Raw genomic sequence first — 20,738 nt, 5'->3', positions numbered from 1 at the left:
CATGGGATCATCATTTAATTACAATAATCAGAATACTTAAAAAATATGATTATACAATTAAAATGTATCAAATATTAAATTCAATATTGAACCAGAATGAAGCTCAGCTGGGATGTGGAAGAGCAGCCAATTGTGGCATCAGTGTGACCCTTTTCAACATTTTTTAGCAAAAAACGTAAGTCTGATCTGTTAAAAAAACCTAAAGCACAAACTACACCCATTGTTCCATGATTTTGCCAAATTTGTTGGTTGTAGCTCCAAAATTGTGACCTGTAGAGACGTTTGAAATTTTGGCTAAAAGTTTACGGACACATTTCGGTGTATTCCAATGGGAGTGTTTTGGCCACAAACTGTGTTCGGATGCTTGCAGTAGGAACAGGTGTAATAATAATGATGATGATAATAACAATAATAGTAATATGGGAGGAAACTGGTTGCTCCACCCACCTCCAGAAATCAAAACCAGTAAGACACAACAAAGGTTGGACACATTCATGGATTTATTATTTAGAGAACCGTCAGAAATTCCTTACAATTGTAAGTAACTGTATCACGTTTGAACCTTCTGGCTCTTCTGACCACACAGATGACCCTGCCAGAGGTCTACTTGGAGTATCCCAGTGGATGGCATGGTATACCCACACCAGTCCCATAGGCCTCAACACACCCACCCGCCCACCACACAGCTAAAACCCCAGTCTGCACTCCATGAACACACACCTAGTAATGGGTTGCACTAACTGACCGCTGTGAAATCCTGACCCAAGGGTCCCAGAAGTCCCTATAAAAACAACAGTCTGCATGAAGTTGCTCAATACAGGAAAACAATGGCAATTAACTTGTTGAATTTAAGAAATATAAATAAAATCAGGGTGAAAATTAATATTTTTGGAATGAATGAACAAGTTTCCTCCATTAATCTTCTATACAGTCATATACACAGCACTGTGCAAATGTTTTAGTCCCCTGTGGAAATCAGAGAGCTGCTTATCTGGTCAGTAAGTGTTTATATACTGATATTAGAATAAACACTAATAGTTGCGGTGGTTCTCCATCACTGTGCTCATCATTAGAACATCTCCAAAGTTCTCCCCAGATCAACACCTGGTTGGGTGGTAAATCAGGTGAGCTGCTGCTGCTGCTGATGGAGTTGATTGAACACATCCTCCACGCTGTGCTGGCTGGACTGGGGGCGTCCAGGAGAACCCTGGAGGAACCGAGCTCTGTTCTTCAGACTAGCTCACCAACAAGATCTCACTACTTTCTTTCTTCAGAATGAGAAGCTCTTGTTTCTCCTTTTTACTGGATTCATGTTCACCTGCTTCATCTGGTCTGATGAGATCTGGAGCTTCTACAGTAGAACCCTCTCACTGCTGAGAATGATGGTGGTTAATCATGTGATTAGGGGGCTAAGATTTTTGCACAGAACTGAATATAATGTCAGAACTTCTGGGTTGCCAAAATATGAACTTTATATAAAAAAATAATATTAAAGTATCTCTATGAATTATTTTTTGAGACTAGTCATTTGTAATTTTTTTTTTAGACTTTTAGCGATTGGCTAAAGCTAATACTGATATTTATATATATTTTTTAAATGAAAAATGACTAATTCTGACAGTCTAAGGTTGAGCGGTATCCTCCCTGTCCAACTGATGCTAATGATATTACTAGCGCTGTGGAATGTGGCTTCTCTCATATCGCCTTTAAAAGCCGAAAAAATGACCAAACACAGCGTCCAGTTTTCTCACAGTCTGATCAACTGAACTGTTTAAAATCGACCATTAAATAAAAGTTAAACCGTGAATCTGATCATTACAGCCGTTAAACTGCTCTGAATCAGGAGAGAGAAGCTGGTTAGCGTTAGCTTAGCTAGCAGGATAGTAGTTAGCTGCCCCCCTGTCTGACTGAAACCCCACTTCTAAACGTCTAGACGAAAACCACTCCAACGAGCCGCTGGTGGAAGAAAAGGACCGAAGCTTGGTTTTGGATCTGTAGCCACTTGCTAAGCTAAGCTAGCCTATGCTTAGCTAGCTCAGCTACAGCTCCACAGGGTTTCAGACGGCCCAGAGCAGCGATGAGTTTATTGGGTCGGGTACTAGATATAGACACAGAACAGAAATTTGACACAGTGGAATACAGTATTACCGTTATACCGCCCAGCGCTAGAGCTGTCAGGGTCATTTAAGACATACAACCTTCCAGTAAACGGGGGAATGTTAAGGCAAACCAGACAAAACCTTTAAACGCTTAAATGGAAGTCAGTTAAAGCCTAGCAGTGCATCAAATCTCCCGGTATATGAGTTTGTCCTCATGTCAAAGCTACAGTGTTGATCTTGGTTACCGGCTAAAGGCTCATTTATGCCCCATGTTAAATACAGATACAAATGAAGCGATACGTCAGTACTCTGGGTTCATTTCGGCCTTATTTCTACACGTTCTCTGGAAGCAAATGGATAAGAATGGAACGAAGCAGTACCCCTGGAGACCATAGGGGGCAGTGTAGTCAACAGCTTTAGGCAAATACGACTACGGTCATATGGGATGATTATTATTATTATTTTTTTTTTTAATACACTGCTGCCTTTTTTGTAACAAGTACATGATCACGCCCTTCTCCACAAAGTTTGGGGATACGGATGGAACAGAGCAGTACAGCTGAAAACCATAAGGGGCAGTGTAGCCAGAAGTGTAAGCAAAACACGGACAGGATGCCCGGTGACGTTGCATCGGCAGCAGTTCGGAAACAGGAGGCGCGTCGGGAACGCTGCATGTGACAGGGGGAGAATATGCATGGGCTGGGTAATTGGCGACCCAGGCATAGAAGTATGTGGGCAGTGGCGGTTACATCGTTTGACATGGACGTCTTCATTTCCGTATGTAAACGGAGCATAAATGAGCCATAAGACTTTACTTACGGATAGTGGTGCAACCAACCACAGCAAAGGGATACTTTGGGACTACCTAAGGTCTTCATAAGCAGATGAGGCAACCACAATGTGCTGTATAGAACTGGTGCAACCCTGGACTGCAGTCAAAAGCATCTCAGAGTAGGAGGCTGAGGTAGGTTCAGACTGACCGGTAGACTAGAGTTGGTAGGCTACACATCACTGACCATAACCCACATAGTCAGGACAACTGCAGGACTTCGTTCAGGTGAACCTGAACCAGTTAAATTCAGTGTGTACTGGGTCTGGTGGCTATCTCTGATCCATTCACCTTCACTGTAAACATGCTAAACTAGGATTGTGGAGGCACCTGGTCCTACATCAGGGCCTCCTACTCTGAGACCTACAACGAACTCAACGATCCTGGATTTCCTGCATCGTTCCTCTCACTGGTGTGTAGAACTGGTACTGGTAGAGGCTCATCCTGAAGGGCCTGAAGGCTTGAGGTCAAGCACCGCACTCGTCCTGGTCTGTTTAATCCATGAATAAATTACAAAACAAAAACACAACATCATGTCAGTTCCAGACACTCTCAAGCATAGGCGGACGTTCGCCGCACCCTGGGCGAATGTGCCCAGTTCAGCGCAGTATCCTTCTCCATATTGTTTTTTTTTTTTTTTTCCTCATGCGGTTCTCCCGACATCTCTCAGAGACAGGACAACAGAAGACGCGGGAAGTAGGCGACGGCTTCCTACGCAACAGTCAAGTAATACAAAAACCGAGGTTGTAAAACAGGGGCGAGGCTTCCACTCGCTAAAAAGAAGAGAGAGAAACAGATAAACGTTTTTTTTTTTAAAGACGCATCGCGTTGGATCTGTGCTGAGTGGCTGGTGCCTGTGGAGAGAGCCCGAGAGCCTGAGAGAGAGAGAGAGAGATAGAAGAAGAGAAGGAGAGAGAGAGAGGGGCTCGAGAGTCCGGAGAGAGACGGCAGCTGGGTCCTCCCAGTGTCAGTCCGTCGCCTTGAGGGAGAAGGAGAGCTTGGGCCGTGACTTGCCCTTGCCCAGGATGATCCTCTGCTCCTCTTTTTGCTGCCGCTGGCGCTCCTGCTCCAGCTTCATGCGCTCCTCGTGGATCTTGCGCTGCTCCTCCACAATCCGGAGCTGCTCCTCAGCCTGTGAGAAAACAACAGCGAAGTCAGTAGACTACTAGAGCTGCGATTACACAGGTGAAACACTAGATGGCGATGTGGTTTCTATGCCGACTTCCTCGATGATGCCTAAAACCTGTAGCAGGGCTCCAGTAGCACCATTACTAGGAGAACATTCTAGGGCACCGAGAGTGAGACCAGAAGTATTTGCTGGGAGAGTCCACATCCATTACAAATGAGGCAAATTTAAAACACTGCCCATCATTTGCAAACGAACCAAGTTAGCCAACTAAAAAAGTGCAAGCCTTGTTGAATGGACTGCTGCCAGAATTAAAACGCTGTAGACCACCCCTAAACAAATTTGAGCTTGAGACCCCATGCTAAATGCCATGTGAAACCCAAATGCATCCGGAGACATGACTCATTAAAAGCCAAACAAGCCAGCATGAGCAATAAAAACATTCATTTAACCAATTATTGTGTTTCTGGCTGATTTAATTTGAGACTGCTGTTGAATTGCATGAATGTAAAACAGTAGCTGTAATTATACTCATGCCATTAAGGCCACACTGACATTAATAGCGTAATTGCTTAAAATCGCTAACTGGTATGTGGAATACATTGGGATTCTAATTTATCGGCATTATAAAAGCAGCATCAAGTTTTTATAAACAGTGTTGACCTGCTGAAAGAGCATAGCTTGGATTTTCTGTGGTTGTCAGAATTAGCTAGTTAATTGTCCAAATTGTTTAATGCTTAAAGTGTTCCCCACTTCAGGTCCTGCACTGCACACTTTTCCTGGTCCATGTGTATCTTAAACAGGGTGTGCAGGGAGATGCAGTTCAGGGCTAATTAAGCACCACTATGCCTGCTTCCCTATGCCCTGTTTAGTAAGCCTGCTTCAAGAAAGCTTGTTTCATTAAAGCCTGCTTCAGAAAACCTACGTAACTAAGCCTGCCACACACATGTCTGAGAAAGCCTGATCAACTGAGCCTGCTTCTGAAAGCTTAAAGTCACTAAATCTTGTTTACCAAGCCTGTTCACAGAGACGGCTTCAAAAAAGCCTGCTGCAGAAAGCCTACTCCACAACAAGTGATTGAGAAAGCCCGATTCCAAATGCTGGCTTCGCCGAGCCGGATTCAGAAAGCCTGATTCCGAAAGCTTGTTTCAATAAGCCTGATTCCGAAAGCTTGCTTCAATAAGCCTGATTCCGAAAGCCTGATTCCGAAAGCTTGCTTCAATAAGCCTGATTCTGAAAGCCTGATTCAGAAAACTAGTTTCAATAAGCCTGATTCCGAAAGCCTGTTTCCGAAAGCTTGCTTCAATAAGCCTGATTCTGAAAGCTTGCTTCAATAAGCCTGATTCAGAAAACTTGTTTCAATAAGCCTGATTCAGAAAACTTGTTTCAATAAGCCTGATTCCGAAAGCCTGATTCCGAAAGCCTGATTCCGAAAACTTGTTTCAATAAGCCTGATTCCGAAAGCCTGTTTCCGAAAGCTTGCTTCAATAAGCCTGATTCCAAAAGCCTGATTCAGAAAACTTGTTTCAATAAGCCTGATTCCGAAAGCCTAATTCAGAAAACTAGTTTTAATAAGCCTGATTCCGAAAGCCTGATTCCGAAAGCTTGCTTCAATAAGCCTGATTCCGAAAGCCTGATTCCGAAAGCTTGCTTCAATAAGCCTGATTCCAAAAGCTTGCTTCCGAAAGCCTGATTCCGAAAGCCTGATTCCGAAAGCCTGATTCCGAAAACTTGCTATAATAAGCCTGATTTAGAAAGCCTGATTCAACAAACATGCTTCACTGAGCCTGATTCCGAAAGCCTGATTCCGAAAGCCTGATTCAATAAACATGCTTCACTAAGCCTGATTCCGAAAGCCTGATTCCGAAAACTTGCTTCAATAAGCCCGATTCCGAAAGCCTGATTCAATAAACATGCTACACTAAGCCTGATTCCAAAAGCCGGCTTCACCGACCCTAATTCCGAAATCTACCCACCCAGAGAGAGCAAGACCGGTTGTGCTCACTCCGGCTTCGGCTGCTGATGGCAGAAGGCCTTTCTGCTTCACAGAACCTGCTTCACTTGACTTGGCCTTGAAAACTGGCTATTTCAGAGCTAAAAGACCCCCCCCCAAAAAAAAGCTCTCATGTGACTAGGCATTAGCAAAGACAAGGAGACGTACCAGTTTAGCCTGAGCATCTGCGATCTTGCGGTTGTTCTCCACCAGAATCTTCTCCAGTTCCTCACGTTTGGATTTTTCTTCCTCCTGTGAAAGACGAACATTTCAGAGAGGGCTAACGGACACATTCGCTCACAGACGACATCAGTGATACTCAGCTCATTGTCTGGGTGCCACCCTCTTTCTTTACCTGTAATCAGGTGTAGTCCTAGAGTTTGCCAATTCAACTAAAGCATTCGTTCAGTGACTGAAACCACCTACCTGGGTCTATTCGATTATTAGATAAGGTGAGAGGCGATTTCGAGAAACTACAAGCAGTTTTTGGGTTAACGTTACTGCTAGGAAGCTGAATATCATGTCTGTATGCACAGTATTAGCTTCTGAAAGCCTCCACTCCAAGATCCCCAGTGGTTGTTTGGTGCATCTGCTGTAATGCATGCTGGCTATCGTAGTGAGAAAGCACTGATGGACGGAAAGACAGTAATGAACATAAACAAACTGAGGCTAGCTTTAGTTTTAGGCTAACTGGTAGAACTAGCTTGTAGAACTAGCTTGTTAACTAAAGTAGCCTTCGCAGCTCCAGCTTAAGAAGCCTAGCTGATTGACGACATTTGGGGTAACGAGGAAACCAGGACCAGGCTTGAGTACCACTGACGGGAACACATCTACAGTATGTCAACGTTTGGCGACAGATGAAACAGTGTGGAGTTTCTTAGCTCACCAGAGGACGCCGTGGAGTTACCTACAGAATTCTCGTCCTCCAGGGAATCAGCTCGATCTACACAGCTCCTGGAGGAGTCAGGGTCAGCCTGTGCTTTAGGCTCATGAAGTGCACTTGCCCCTTGCAAAAAACAGGGATGACTCTGCTTTTGAACCACTGACCTGTATTGGGGGCGAGAGGTTCTTTACTCACTTTCCCTGCCACCGAGGGCAGGGAGGAGCACAGCGGAGCAGGCAGTCGGCTCGAGTTTGGATAAGGAGGTGCAGCAGCGCGAACGAATTTCATCGTTCTTACGCAGCTGAGAGGAACAGTCAACAGGGATAACAGCAGCAGGGTAGACGAGACACTGTGTGTGTTGTGTGTTACAGGAACAGAAAGTCTAAACTAGGACAAATCTGCTTGTAGGACAGGTTACCTTCAATGTCAAGAAGATCCTGACTGATCTACACCTACAGTGTTGCTGACACGCCCTTGCAGTTCCTGACCCACGTCTGTGACAGAGGTGTCCGTGTGTTAGCGGGTGCAGTTTACCTCGCGGGCTTTCTGGGCCTCCAGCTCGGCCTGCCTCTGTCGTTCGAGCTCCTCCAGAAGCTGCTTTTCCATGATGCGCTTGGCCTCCTCAACGCGCCGCAGCACCTCCCGCTCGATTTCGTCCTTCCTCTTCTCCAGCTCCTCCTCCACCCGCTTGGCCACCAGCTCCTCCACCCGCCGCGCCGTCTCCTCTTCAATCAGACGCTCCTCGATCTCCTGCTGGCGACTGAGGAGAGGAAAACAAGCATATTAGAAAGCACCATGGACTTGCTGACCCCATGGCCTGGTTCGAGTACCTTAACCGTTGAGGAGCTATGCTCTCTCGAACTCAACCGGGACTCAAACTCAGGACCAATGCTGAGGAACTCTTTTGTTTGTTTGTTTATTTATTTGTTTGCATTTTTGGCAAGCCTGGATCGTTTGTCGTGTACTGACAAAGCCTGCCATTTAGATGCTCAAGCTGTTCGAAAGTAGTCGACCCGACTGACATGCTGTGACCTGGGTGCGACACAACCCCTAGGCAGCAGAGTACTGTGTTCACATATAAGCACTCAATTAATCAGAATATTTTGATATACATCAAAAATCTTTAAAACTTGTGCCATGCTTATATTACATGCATTATATTACAATTATGTGTGTGTAATTGTTTATAACCAATCAAAGCTACAATGTACGGCTTTTAGGGAAACGTGTGACGTCGAGAAATCGGCTCGCAAGACTGCTCAGACTGTGAGAAGACTTTCCATCATTTATGACATGTAAGAAATCCACCTGGTTGCCCGACTGCTCTCACTCAGCTTGTTTAGGCAGTGAATCGGGCATTGTTTTTTCTCTCAAACGTCAACTGATCGAGCTCAAATTGGGACCAACCCCGATAATCAGCCAGGTACGACCAAATCACGATTGAAAAATGCGATATACCTGATATACGTCTTCAAGAACTCCACTCCAGGGACTGGAGGATCAATAACTTGGTCCTACACCCTTTCAGGAGCCTAGAAAATCAGAGCCTAAACATCTGAGATGTCTTCTCAAATCAAGGGGTTTTAATTCGGACTATGCCCCACCTTCACCTACAGTCCTGGACAGGCTTTAGACGTAATGCTGGAACATTGCTGTAAGGATTTGATTGACTAGACTAGCTCTTGACTAGCTCTTGTTAGAAACTCCCCTATGCCAGACTTTGAATACAGTCAATTTTTCAATTTAGGGAATTCCAGCCAATCTGCACCAAAGCTAATAGGCTAACACAACACCAGAGACTTTGGGTGACATAGACTCCCATTACTTGTTAGCTACTTTAGCCGTAGCCGCAGCACAAACCCATTAAAGAAGCAAACTCCAGACACATCCTGACTTCACCAATCAAGGGCTTTTGAGCTAAGGTGGAATTTTAATGTTCAATTTGGGAATCTGACCCTTTGGTGAACTTTCCCTTTAAAGTAGACAAGGTCTGTCCGGAGACTTTTGGACACACTTGCAGAGCCCCTCACCCGGGACCATCAGCCCCAAATCCTAACCAGGCTACTCACATCTTCCTCTGCCTCTCCAGCTCCGCCTTCTTCTCCTCTTCCTCCTTCTTCTGCTTCTCGTCGCTGACGCCCCTCTTGCTCAGGGTCCGGCCGAAGATGTCGATCCTCTCCGGGGGCGAGGCGGCCTTCTCCCGCTCCCTTTCCCGGCGGGACGGCGCCGTTTCTGAGCGGGACCTTGAGCGCGATTCCCTCCGGCGGCTCCGCTTGGCCTCCCGGCTCTTGGAGCGCCTCTTCCTCTCTCTGGAGCGGGAGCGGCTCCGCTTCTTGCTGTGCTTCCCTCCGCCGCTCTTGGAGCGCTTGGAGCGGGAGGAGCTGCGGCTCCGCGACCGGCCCATCGCTGCTCGGCGCGGTTAGCCCAGTTAGCCGCACTCTGCAGCTGCTGCCGCCGGGATCACTGCACGGACGGGAGGCAGGCCGGGCTGCTACACACCGCAGTGGAGAACCGCTGCACGCTGGAGCTCTACGGAGCGGATAACCCGCCGCTGCTCGCCGGTTTTGGTCACTTTTGTTCGGGTCTGAATTCGCCTGAATTCCGTCCGACCCGCTGCCCTGACCACTGACTCCTCTGCGCATGTGCAGTGGGGTGCGTCACAGTTTCTTTACAAAATAAAAGTCTCTCAGTAACTATTATTATTATTATTATTATTATTATCATCATTTCATGTACTTTTCATTTAAAGTGAGATGTAATTAAACTAGTTTGTATGTTTTAAACACACTGTAAATGATACATTATTATACATTTATTATTTTTTATTAATCATCTTTTAATATATATTTACCTCTATGATTATCTCGTATCTCCAAAATACCACCTTTAAAGAAGAGGGAAAAAACATCTTAACTTTTGTGGATGTCAATGTAAACATATTTTATATCAAATTATTTTTGGGGCATTTCTTCAAAGTATATACATTTTTATATGACCCAAGAATTCAGAATTTTAAGTTTATTTATTTGTTATTTAAATATATAAATATTAAATATATATAATAGTTTGATTTAAGTACGTTACAAACGTACCTGATACACACTCTGTACACACACGTGTGTGAAGAATCAGAATGCAAATGCAGAAGTACAATAAAATATGATACTAAAATATTATTGTACTATTAAATTACTATACTAATATACTCTTAAATATACAGTAAATGTCCTCCTACCCAAACTAAACTGAACCAGGGGGGCAGAGAGTCTGTTCTGCAGTTCTCCTAAATGTCCAGTAGAGGTCAGACAGACCCAGTGAAAAGTCACTCTGTTAGATAGTGTGCTCAGTCCATCAGACACGTGCTTCACTATGCATACTACTACACCATATACACTACTACACTTTATACACTACTACACTATATACACTACTACACCATATACACTACTACACCATATACACTACTACACTTTATACACTACTACACTATATACACTACTACACCATATACACTACTACACTATATACACTACTACTCTATATACACTACTACACTATATACACTACTACTCTATATACACTTCTACACTATATACACTACTACACTATATACACTACTACACTTTATACACTACTACACCATATACACTACTACACTATATACACCTCTATACTCTAAACACATCTACACTGTATACACCTCGACATTATCCCAGGCAGAGTTCATTCCAAACCATAATGTTCTGGTATGATTGTGTAAAACAGGACAATTGAGATTAATGTAGTTATAAATGTCTTTATCTATTTAATCAAAACACATTACAAAATACATTCATTTACAGAGTCAATATCAGTCGTACTCCGCAGTCTGGACTTTCCAGACACTCATAAGGCAAATATATTCATGAAGGCCTTATCGTAGACCAGAAATGTCTCACTGGAACGACTGGGTTGTAATAAATATTCACAAAACCTCATTAAAACACAAATATAAGCTCATGTTACACTAAACCGGTTGATGGCTGATGGGTCGAGGAGAAATTCATCAGCTCACAGCAAAGTGGTGCTAGAGAGCCAGGCAGCCATCAGCGTGGTCCACAGCGTGGCTGTTACAGTGAAAGCCGTGCTGGTGAAGGTCTTGTCGTGGACCTGGGTGATGATGGACATGGCCCCCTGATAAGCCTCCTCACAGGTGGGCTGGATCTGATCTTCAGGCAGCTTGAAGCCGTACTTGCCCTTGTCTCTCAGCTCGAAGGTGAAGGAGAACGGGATCCCGATGAGACGGGCGAAGTCACGTGAGGAACCTGAGTTGGCATCTGGAGAAAGAGTTCAGGAGGAGGTTGAGCTACATGATGTTCAGCAATCCTGTAATTATTCAAATGACCCAACTACAATTCTGCAAACGAGACTCTACACACAACAACAACTCCTTCATATCATTCAGATCATAATTAATAAACCTTCAAAACAAACAGAATTTACAAAGTCTACTCACACAGCACATCCGGAGAGGTCCCCACCGTGTAGTCCATCCCATGAACTGCTTTGATGGCCTTCGCCGCAGCCAGGCCCACCTCCATCTGCACAAAGAGATGCATTAGAAATCTTATTTTTATTTAGTTTTAAGTCATAAGACAGAGTATTTCCCCATAATATAATATATTTTTCTTTTTCCAGCTTGTAATCAATACATTCTTCAGTTAAACGTAGTGAAAACGTATTCACTCCACAGGACATAACAGCCACATATATAAAGAGTATAAGAGATAATCATAATATATAATATAACAAAAAAAAGAATATATATATATATATAATAATAATATTTTTAAATAAATAAATAAAAACAAAAACAAACAAAAAAACAAGAAAACCCCATCCAAACAGAAATAAACCCATTGTATTAATAGAAAAATTGGAGTTTGATCATGATTAAATGTACATTTCTAAAAAGTCATTTTAAAATTTTATGTTTGCTTTTAAAAAAGCATCTAAGTAACTGCAAAAGCAGTCAAACTCAAAATCTCACCCTAAAAAGCTTCTATATATTTTGGATATTTTATTTACTCACAGTGATGAACAGTTCATTATTTGTTTAATTAAGATCTGGGGTTATTTATGTGTTTATCTCTGCATATTTTGTGGGATAACAGACTTTTCTTAAGAATTCTTAGAATTCTGTGTTTAACTGCTAAGTTATTAAAAAAAAAACATAAACAGAGAAACTGAATCATTTTAAAATAACCATACACTATTTTCATTTCATTGCAAATTTTAAACTTTATTTTCGTTTCTTTATTCTGTTATCAAGTACAAATTTCATTACAATTAAAATAACATTTTCAAATTACAAAAAATTTAAAAAATTACAAAAATTTAAATTTCATAAAAAATATAATATTTTATCAAATTCAGTTTTCTAGCAGCATTATTTGAACTCCTTTATTTACGCCTCTTTTTAAAACAGACATATAACCTCATAAAAAAGAGACGTGCAATAATGGCTTGTGTGAAAATACAGCTCACCAGTTCATTGTAGTTGGGAGCCGAGATGTTGGGGTGTCCATAAGGGACCAGGATCAGCTGGCCGTAGGAGTGGATGGTGAGGAAACACAGGAGCTGGTCTCGTTTGTTGCTCAGGTAGTCAGTGACCGCCCTGGCCTCAGACTCCGAAAGAGCAGACTGACCATTATAGATCTCCGAACAACAATTCCTGGAAATTCCCACCACTGTGCAGGTAAAGCAGGAGGTGGACAGGCTCAAGGTCACATACATGGGTCACTAAGGCCTGTATGATTGTTGTATTTGAAAGAGTTTAATTACAAAAAAATTAGTGTAATGTGAATCTGGTTGTTCTTTACATTGTCTCAAAATTATATTTATGAAGAATGGACCAATAGAAATGCACCATAATTTCTTAAAGGTGCTACAAAAGGGTCTTTGAGCGACGCCACTTTAATTCAGCTTTAATTCTACAGATTCATCAAATCTGTCTACTAATTAGTCTTCCCACAACATACAGCGCATCCTTCAAATGGTGTAGAATGTGCAGAAAAGGAGGTCACTGTAAGCGGACCATTAGGGACTTACTTCCCCAGTTAGCGTAGAAGTTGCGGTTCAGATCCGTGCCAAAGCATGTGCAGCCGTCACTACCCGGCGACCTGGACTTCCTCCACAGGCGAGTCTGGAGGTATACAACACACTCTCACGATCACTTCATAACGAAGGCCTTTCAGATGGGGCTGCTAACAGAAGCCTTATCCCAGGAAGGATCCCACCAACAACGCTAACTTACACCACCACTACAGCATGAAGCTGAACGTTTGATGGAACCCACCGTATTGTCTAGCCAGGAGTAGATGTATCCGTCCATGTTGAGAACTGGAGTGATGTAAAAGTCCAGGTTCTTAAACAGCTCGTTCATCTTCGGGTCTGTTTTGTAGGAACCCAGGATCTGTTCCAGAAGAAAAAAGCTAGGTCTACACCATCTCATGATGCTAACAAAGCAGGGAGAGTGAATGCTAGCATTGACCGGTATGCCCATGCTTGTTGACCAGCTTGGTCTAGTTTGTCATGCCAATAGACCAGCTAGTCCCTGAAAACACATGCTATGCTGGTTAAGAGCTAATCTGGTCAACCAGTTTTCATCCAGCTTGACCATTAAAGACCAAAGACAATATGATGGGGGAGGCCTAGCATGTCTGGAGGCCTGGGGTAGGACCAGTGTGAAGGCCAAAGTCACATCCTCGTCCTGACTTTACTCCTTAGTTATTGCTTAATCTGAAGCACTATTAAAGATCACACCCTTAGCAAACATTAGCCTCTGATAGCGTTAATAAAACCTATTATCTTGAGTTAGCCTGGATTAAACTTTTTAGCTAGAGCTAGCCTGAATTAAACATGTTAGTTGGCCTGTTAGCTAAGATTTGCCTGAATTAAACCTGTTAGCTTGAGTTAGCCTAAATTAAATGTTATAGGTAGCCTAAATTAACCTATTAGTTAGAGTTAGCCTTAAATAACCATGTTATCATAGCCTGTTAGCAACGATTTGCCTGAATTAAACCTGTTAGATAGAGTTAGCCTGAATTAAACCAGTTAGCTAGCTAGAATGACCCTGAATGAAATCTGTTAGCTAGAGTTGGCCTGGATTAAATCTGTTAGCTAGCTAGAATGACCCTGAATTAACCCTGTTAGTCAAAGTTAGCCTGAATTAAACCTGTTAACTTGACCTGTGGTATCCTGAGCTAACCTGTGTTATCCTGAGTTAACCTATGTTATCCTGAGTTAACCCTTCTACAGAGAGCAGCTGGTCAGCATTAAGCAGTGGTTGATTAGCATTCCAGCGCTCACCTCCTTCACAAAGTACTGGCAGAAGGCAGGAGCAATCCATTCTCTGGCATGAATCCCACAGTCCATCCAGATGGCCTTCTTCGGGGAGGTGGCGCTCAGGCCGATCTGAAGCAACACACAGGTTTTTTAAACTGCTGGCTAACGAACTCTTTAATGAACTATAAGTTCTGAACAGAGTTTAATGACCGGGTGCAGAAACCGACAGCTGACCGCTCAGAGTGCGCTGGAGGAAAAGGTCTAGCTACCTTCAGCAAGGCAATGCTACGGTTTTCGTAGGTTGTTCCGTAGACCTCGCTGGACACAACTTCGGGAAAGTCTTTCTCTAGCTGCACCATCCAGTCTGAAATCTGTAGAAGGAGTCAAGCAGACACCAGGCCTAGGAATTCAGTTAAAGCACCAGAATCTGCTTCATCCAGGTTGGAGGTTGAAGTTTTCACCACTTTTCTACAATTCCGTCGGTTTCTGCCCTACCTACTGTATTATTAAGGCAGCATTACTTATAAATATACACTATGGTAGCACGATTTGAGAAGGTAGCACAACCGACGTTCATGCTTGCAGCCGTCACTTTGCAGAGAGCAACATCTATAAGTTAGTTGGTCAATAAATAAACAAATAAACAAGTAAATATGTATGTTAATAACCTCGTCCATGGTGTGGTACTTGGTGTAGTCATAAGCTCGTAGCTCCAGCCCTTCAGAAGCTCTGAAATGTGAGACATAAAGCAGTTAAAACATGACAGCCCATTTAAGATGGACTTCCATGAAGAACATCAGGCCATAGCGATGGTTCAGGTTTAAACAAATCCTGCAATTCTTCGCTATTCAACCATTTTGGAAATAGGTAATTCTGTTTATAGCATCATTACAATTATGGTAATAGTATATTTACCCATTTCCCTTTCAAGGAACCCGAAATGTATCTGATGTCTACAAGCTACAAGGCTAATGTCGCTAACAAGTAATGAGCATTCTGTTGACTGAGCTGTTCCTTAATCTGCCATACACTTGCTTGTGTGGTTTAGCACACTATATGACACATTGTCAGCCAACATGCTCATGTAGGGCTCACATGGGTGGAACCCAGGTGGGCATGGGCTCTGAGTGGGTTTGTACATGTACATGTCATTCTGAGACCAAAGGTCCTCAAAGAAGATTGGATGAACCAAGCGGTGCAGTACTAAAGCAATAACTGTACAGTAACCACTTTATGGAGGCTACCTTTTATAATAGCATTTCAGCAATATTTACCTTTTATAAAGCGCTACAGTCAGTGCACAGATCAGCCAGGGTACAGTTCAATGGAAGTTGTTGTATTGATACTATTTTAACTCAAAAAAGAAGTCCAACCAATGCCAGTCATTAGTTTTAAAGTTAAAGAAAAATATTTTTATGTTTTAAACATATTTTAAAATATAGGTTTACACATTTGTAGAATGTCACTGATGTTTTTGTAGCAGTACTTTTTTCAAAAACTTTCTTAAACTCTATTTTAAGGTTGTTCTATTATTACAGTAGTACTGTTTCAGTCCATTAATTAATTAATTAATTAATTAATTAACAACTTGAAAAATTATCTTTAAGTATATTGTCACTATTTTACAATGAAATGTGAATCTGACAGATGTTCTTTAGTGTATCAGAAATTCATGATGAATGGACCAATAGAAATGCTCCAAAATATTTTTTTCCGTCTCCTGTAAATTTGCTGTTTGGGAGAAACAAGGTTTTGATAATATTTTAAATACATGCAATAAATAGTATATATTTCTCTGATAGGATGTTTGTATTGGTTGTTATGTAATCATTATTACTGTTTTGTTCAATTTTGCAAAGTTTGGAATTTGCAAACAAGTCAATTTAACCCTCCTGGTATGTTCAACTGCAATAATGCAATAATGTCCATAGTCAAACTGACCCATGTTTAACCAAGTTTAACCATGTTAAACCATGTTCCCCTCAATTTTCAGTTATGAAATTTTGGATCTCTAGTTTTCAACATATAGTTTGAATGGAATACCTAACAGATCATTTTAGTAAAGCAGAATCTCTATCTATCTATCCAACTATAGTTCCTGTATTTATTGTATTCATTTTGTATTTCGCTATATCTTCTATATGTGTTATTATCTCTGTATATATTTTATACTTTATTTAATTTAGGTTATTTTATTTGACACAAGCTGTATCTTCTTTGTGTGTTTTATTTTATATATTCTATACTCCAGTGTTTCATGTGATTGGGCAGTTATTAATGCATTTTATGGCTGGTTGTACTGTGTAGAACACTGTGACAAATAAAATGTAAACTTTGAACTTGAATTTAAAATGTGTAATCAAGAAAAATTGAAAGTTGATCTTAAAAAAAACTTTTTAAGTTCATACTTCATAAACATTTTCTGTAGCTCAATTAATATAAAAAAAATCGATATTTAATCAATATTATTTTTTTTACCGTGTACAGACCATGGTTTACTTGTAATAATTTACAAAAAAATAAAATAAATAAAAATAAAACATTTATAGTAATCTGAGTTGTTGTGTAAATGTTATATATAAAAGGCCTCATAATAATAAACATAATATAATATAATATAATATAATAAAATATAATAATATCAATGTTCATAATATAAACACATAATTTAACACAGAAAATGTGTTATCTTTCATTTACATGTTTGTTATGCTAATTAAGCCCATCAGAAAACATTACATACTCATAATTAAAATAATTTTTCCTGCATTTTGAAACTGGTCAGTTTGACCTGTGACACAATAGGACAGAACAAAAAAAATCAGTAATTTCAACTCATCAGTCCTCACAACTGAGTTAAAGCTGAGTCAGTCTGAGCTGCGTTGAGTTGAGTTAAACGAGATGATGGCAGTTATGGTGTAGTGTAAATTTTACCTGTTCTGGGTTTGCAGAGCCAGAAGCACCAACACAGGTAACACTGATCTCAGCATGACTCAGTTGGTGTTGTATCCCAGTCCTGAGAGAAGCTCAACGCTCTCCAGCGTATCTCAGACTTTATCTCACTCAGCATCTGCTTTTATACGCAGCCCTGCAGGACAATCAGTGAACGTTAACTACAGGCAGATCTAAGGACGGTTCCTCAGAGGCAGGTGAATGACTCTCATGCTCTTAGCTAATGATTGATTCTGAAGGCCGTAATGCAGCAATCTGATTAATTTATTACCACTTCATGTAAACGATGTGACGAGGAAATACTGTAGGAATTATAATAATCAGTGGAAAACAGTACTGTACAAAAGCATTTACACATAATGTAATAAGTAATGCCAGTAAAATGTAATTTAAAGTATTTCAATTTAATGTAATGGCATTATAGTATAATGTAAAGGCATTTCAATATAATGTAATGCATTCAGTGTAATGTAATGGCATTTCAGTATAATGTAATGGCATTGCAATGTAATTTAATGTAATTTCAGTAGAATGTAATGCCATTTCAGTGTAATTTAAAGTATTTCAATTTAATGTAATGGAAATTCAATATAATGTAATGGCATTCTCTTGTAATGCAATGGCATTATAGTATAATGTAATGGCATTTCAGTATAATTTAATGTATTACCATTACAAAGTTTTAGTATTATGTAATGGCATATTTGTGTAATTTAATGGCAGTTCAATGTAATTTAATGGTATTTCAGTGTTACTTATTAGTAATTCACTGTATTTGAGTTCCAGAGCACTTTGAAGAATGTACCACACACTCACACCATAACTTAAAGATAAACCTGGCTGTAAGATTAAGTGAGAGGAGGAAAAGAATTATGGGTGTGGATGGTAAATATTTTGCTTTTATGATCCAACGTCATTCAGTCAGGATAATAAATGCAGTGCTCTGACTGCTGTTATCTGACAATCATGTCTGATTCTACTTTGTGGCAAAAGTGAAATGAGCACATTTATCTTGGCGTGGTTATTAATAGATGCTAATTATGTAATATATGAGGCTGTTACTGAAGCTTTATAGATGCATGAGAACATGATAGTGTCTGGCTGGTTCACACAGTGTTCACATTCCATGATGGCTGTCTGTTAGACACCATACTGATAAGACAGTTCAACGCAGGGTCTGTTATCATAACTGTGGAATTTGCACAAGCAAACTACATATATCATATATATGTAAATATATACAACATATATACATATAATATATAATTAAGAGGAATGTTCTAACCTTAATGTCTTCGTAGCACCAGATGATGAGGCTGTTAGCAGCACAAGCACTAAATAGCCTCAGTTTTCCTCAAGGCTACAGTCATAGAACAATGTGGGGGATGTAGTTCCCCCACTTTCAACATTAAGCTCAACATCCTGAGTCTATCATTACAGGAAACCTCTCGTAGGAACGTTGGAGCCGAGGAAATCTGATGGAAATCCTCAATCAAAGAGAAATTGTTTTGCAAACATGCCCTGCAAAAATGCAGAGAATGTGAAAGTAAAGACAGGAAAAGGTAAAAAGCTAAAGATAAAAAAACAGGAAAAAAAATCAAAACTAAAAACAGCTAAAAGCTAAAGCTAATAAAATGTAAAAAAGCTAAAGATGGTAAAAAAAGAGTGATATTAACCCCTTAAACCCAATAATTAATAATAGATTAATTAATCCTAAAGTGGAAAACTACTATATAACCGTTTAGCTAAGCAGACTTTGTGGAGTCCCACAGGGCTCTATTTTAGGGCCTATGAAACTGATGTAAATTATGGCATTCATGAAGTGTGAGCTTACGTACAGATGTTAAAGGGTTTAAGGGGTAACCTCCTACATTTATTAGATAGTGACCGAGCCAGTGCTGAGGCTTTTGTCGGTGGTCTCCAAAAAAAAAAACAAGGCTTAAAAATCAGGGCTAAATTGTGAAGAAGAAGAGGTTAAAAAAGGACAATTCAATTTGAAGTCAAGGAAGATTTTATTAAGTCATTTTGGAGCATTTCTATTGGTCCGTTCATCCTGAAATTTGACATAATGTGACCAAACTAAAAACAAGACAAAAAAAACCCCACCAAAACATAAAAAAAAAAAAAAATAATTCCAATAGCGGCGCTATGCTCTACACAGTGTGTAGTTCAAATGATTTGCAGACTTTGGAGTGTGTATATTGCTCTGCTATGATGCTATTATGTAATCATGAGGTAAATAATTAATTACTTTGACAATATTTGCAATGTATACACACCCAGCTTGCAGTATCAAAGATTTCATTGATTTAAATCTGCAAGTTTATTGGTTTTCCACCGTTGTTATCTGGAACAACGGTGGAAAACCAATAAACTTGCAGATTTAAATCAATGAAATCATTTGTAAGCATAAAACTAATGTACAAGATGTACAGCACAATTATTCAATAACAAATATGAGAACCTGAGTTTGTAGGTTCAGAAGCATTTAAAAAACACACGATTCTGCTGCTAAACTTATCCTTTCAGAAACGTTCTCCACTCTGTAAAGTGCGCTCAACCTTTATATTAGAAAGATATGATGTGAACAAAATATTTATTATGTTTCAGAACTGAAACAAGGTGCTGATCCAGGGTCCGTTCTGGGACTGTCAGGGCCAGTCAGGGACTGATTCCCTGGATCCTCGGTGTTGAGTCGAGAGCTTTTGGCCAAAGTCATGGTTGTTGTATCTGAGGTGGGAAGGTGGCAAATATCTCCAAAGTTGAGAGCTATATCTCCAAAATCAAGAGCTTCGTTGACTGCGTTGGAAACTGTAGAAAACATGGACGCCGTGGTTCCATTCCTTGCCGTTCTATAGAAACGAAGCCAAGACTGTCCGCCATGTTGTCAAATGTGCAACTTTTGCGGTGTGTTCCCTTCCTCTGTAATAGTGAAGCGCCCCATGTGGCCAGCCTCAGACCTGCACCTACAGAAACACCTAGAAGACACAGATTCTGAGCACCTAGGCCAAACAGGTTACCGTCTCTGGGCTGTCATAGTTGCCCCACACCGGTGATGCTAACATTTGAGGTCCTTGTACTCACTTCTTCTTAGAGCCCGCCGAGGATCCAGCCTCAGATTCCTACACTTCCTCCATGAAGCAGCAGGTGGGGCCATCTACCAGTTCCAGTGGAAAGGAGTGGCCTTGGTGGAGAATCCAGAGCTGGAAAACTGAGAGTCCAGTTTTTCAGTTGGACCAAAACCACTGGCGGTAGTTCTGCTATGTGTGTAGACAACACTAGACCTGGGGACCAGGGAAATGCTAAAGAGTTTATGCACTGTCCCTTCAAAAATTATAGACCTTATATGTCCAAATGTTTGCGGACACCCCTTTCTAGTGAATGCATTCCGCTACTTTAAGCTGCACCCATTGCTGACACAGATGTGCAAACACACCAACAGCTTGTCTACTCCCTGTAGAGAAGCACCGCCAATAGAATAGGACTCTCTGGAGCAGATAAACATCATGAAGCTATGGGTGTGGGCTATA

The 20,738-nt window shown here is 41.0% G+C and overlaps 2 protein-coding genes across 2 annotated transcripts; both read right to left on the bottom strand.

The window, feature by feature from the left end:
• Nucleotides 1-482: 482 nt before the first annotated feature.
• On the bottom strand, nt 483-9,572 carry arglu1b (arginine and glutamate rich 1b). Its single transcript, XM_072657312.1, has 4 exons — nt 9,000-9,572; nt 7,465-7,690; nt 6,216-6,299; nt 483-4,060 (listed from the first exon to the last, which is right to left on the bottom strand). The coding sequence occupies exons 1-4, from the start codon at nt 9,332-9,334 to the stop codon at nt 3,896-3,898; spliced, it is 810 nt and encodes a 269-aa protein (XP_072513413.1). The 5' UTR covers nt 9,335-9,572; the 3' UTR covers nt 483-3,895.
• Nucleotides 9,573-10,712: 1,140 nt separating this feature from the next.
• Nucleotides 10,713-18,531, bottom strand: cpo (carboxypeptidase O). Its single transcript, XM_072657461.1, has 10 exons — nt 18,494-18,531; nt 17,191-17,344; nt 14,925-14,985; nt 14,526-14,627; nt 14,281-14,385; nt 13,268-13,384; nt 13,021-13,114; nt 12,457-12,659; nt 11,426-11,510; nt 10,713-11,246 (listed from the first exon to the last, which is right to left on the bottom strand). The coding sequence occupies exons 2-10, from the start codon at nt 17,244-17,246 to the stop codon at nt 10,981-10,983; spliced, it is 1,089 nt and encodes a 362-aa protein (XP_072513562.1). The 5' UTR covers nt 17,247-17,344; nt 18,494-18,531; the 3' UTR covers nt 10,713-10,980.
• Between the last annotated feature and the right edge of the window lie 2,207 nt (nt 18,532-20,738).

Source organism: Salminus brasiliensis, chromosome 15 (genome assembly GCF_030463535.1).
Source record: "Salminus brasiliensis chromosome 15, fSalBra1.hap2, whole genome shotgun sequence".
NCBI classification, from domain to species: domain Eukaryota; kingdom Metazoa; phylum Chordata; class Actinopteri; order Characiformes; family Bryconidae; genus Salminus; species Salminus brasiliensis.
Note: the sequence above shows the minus strand (reverse complement) of the source record. Positions and strands in the feature narration are given on the sequence as shown.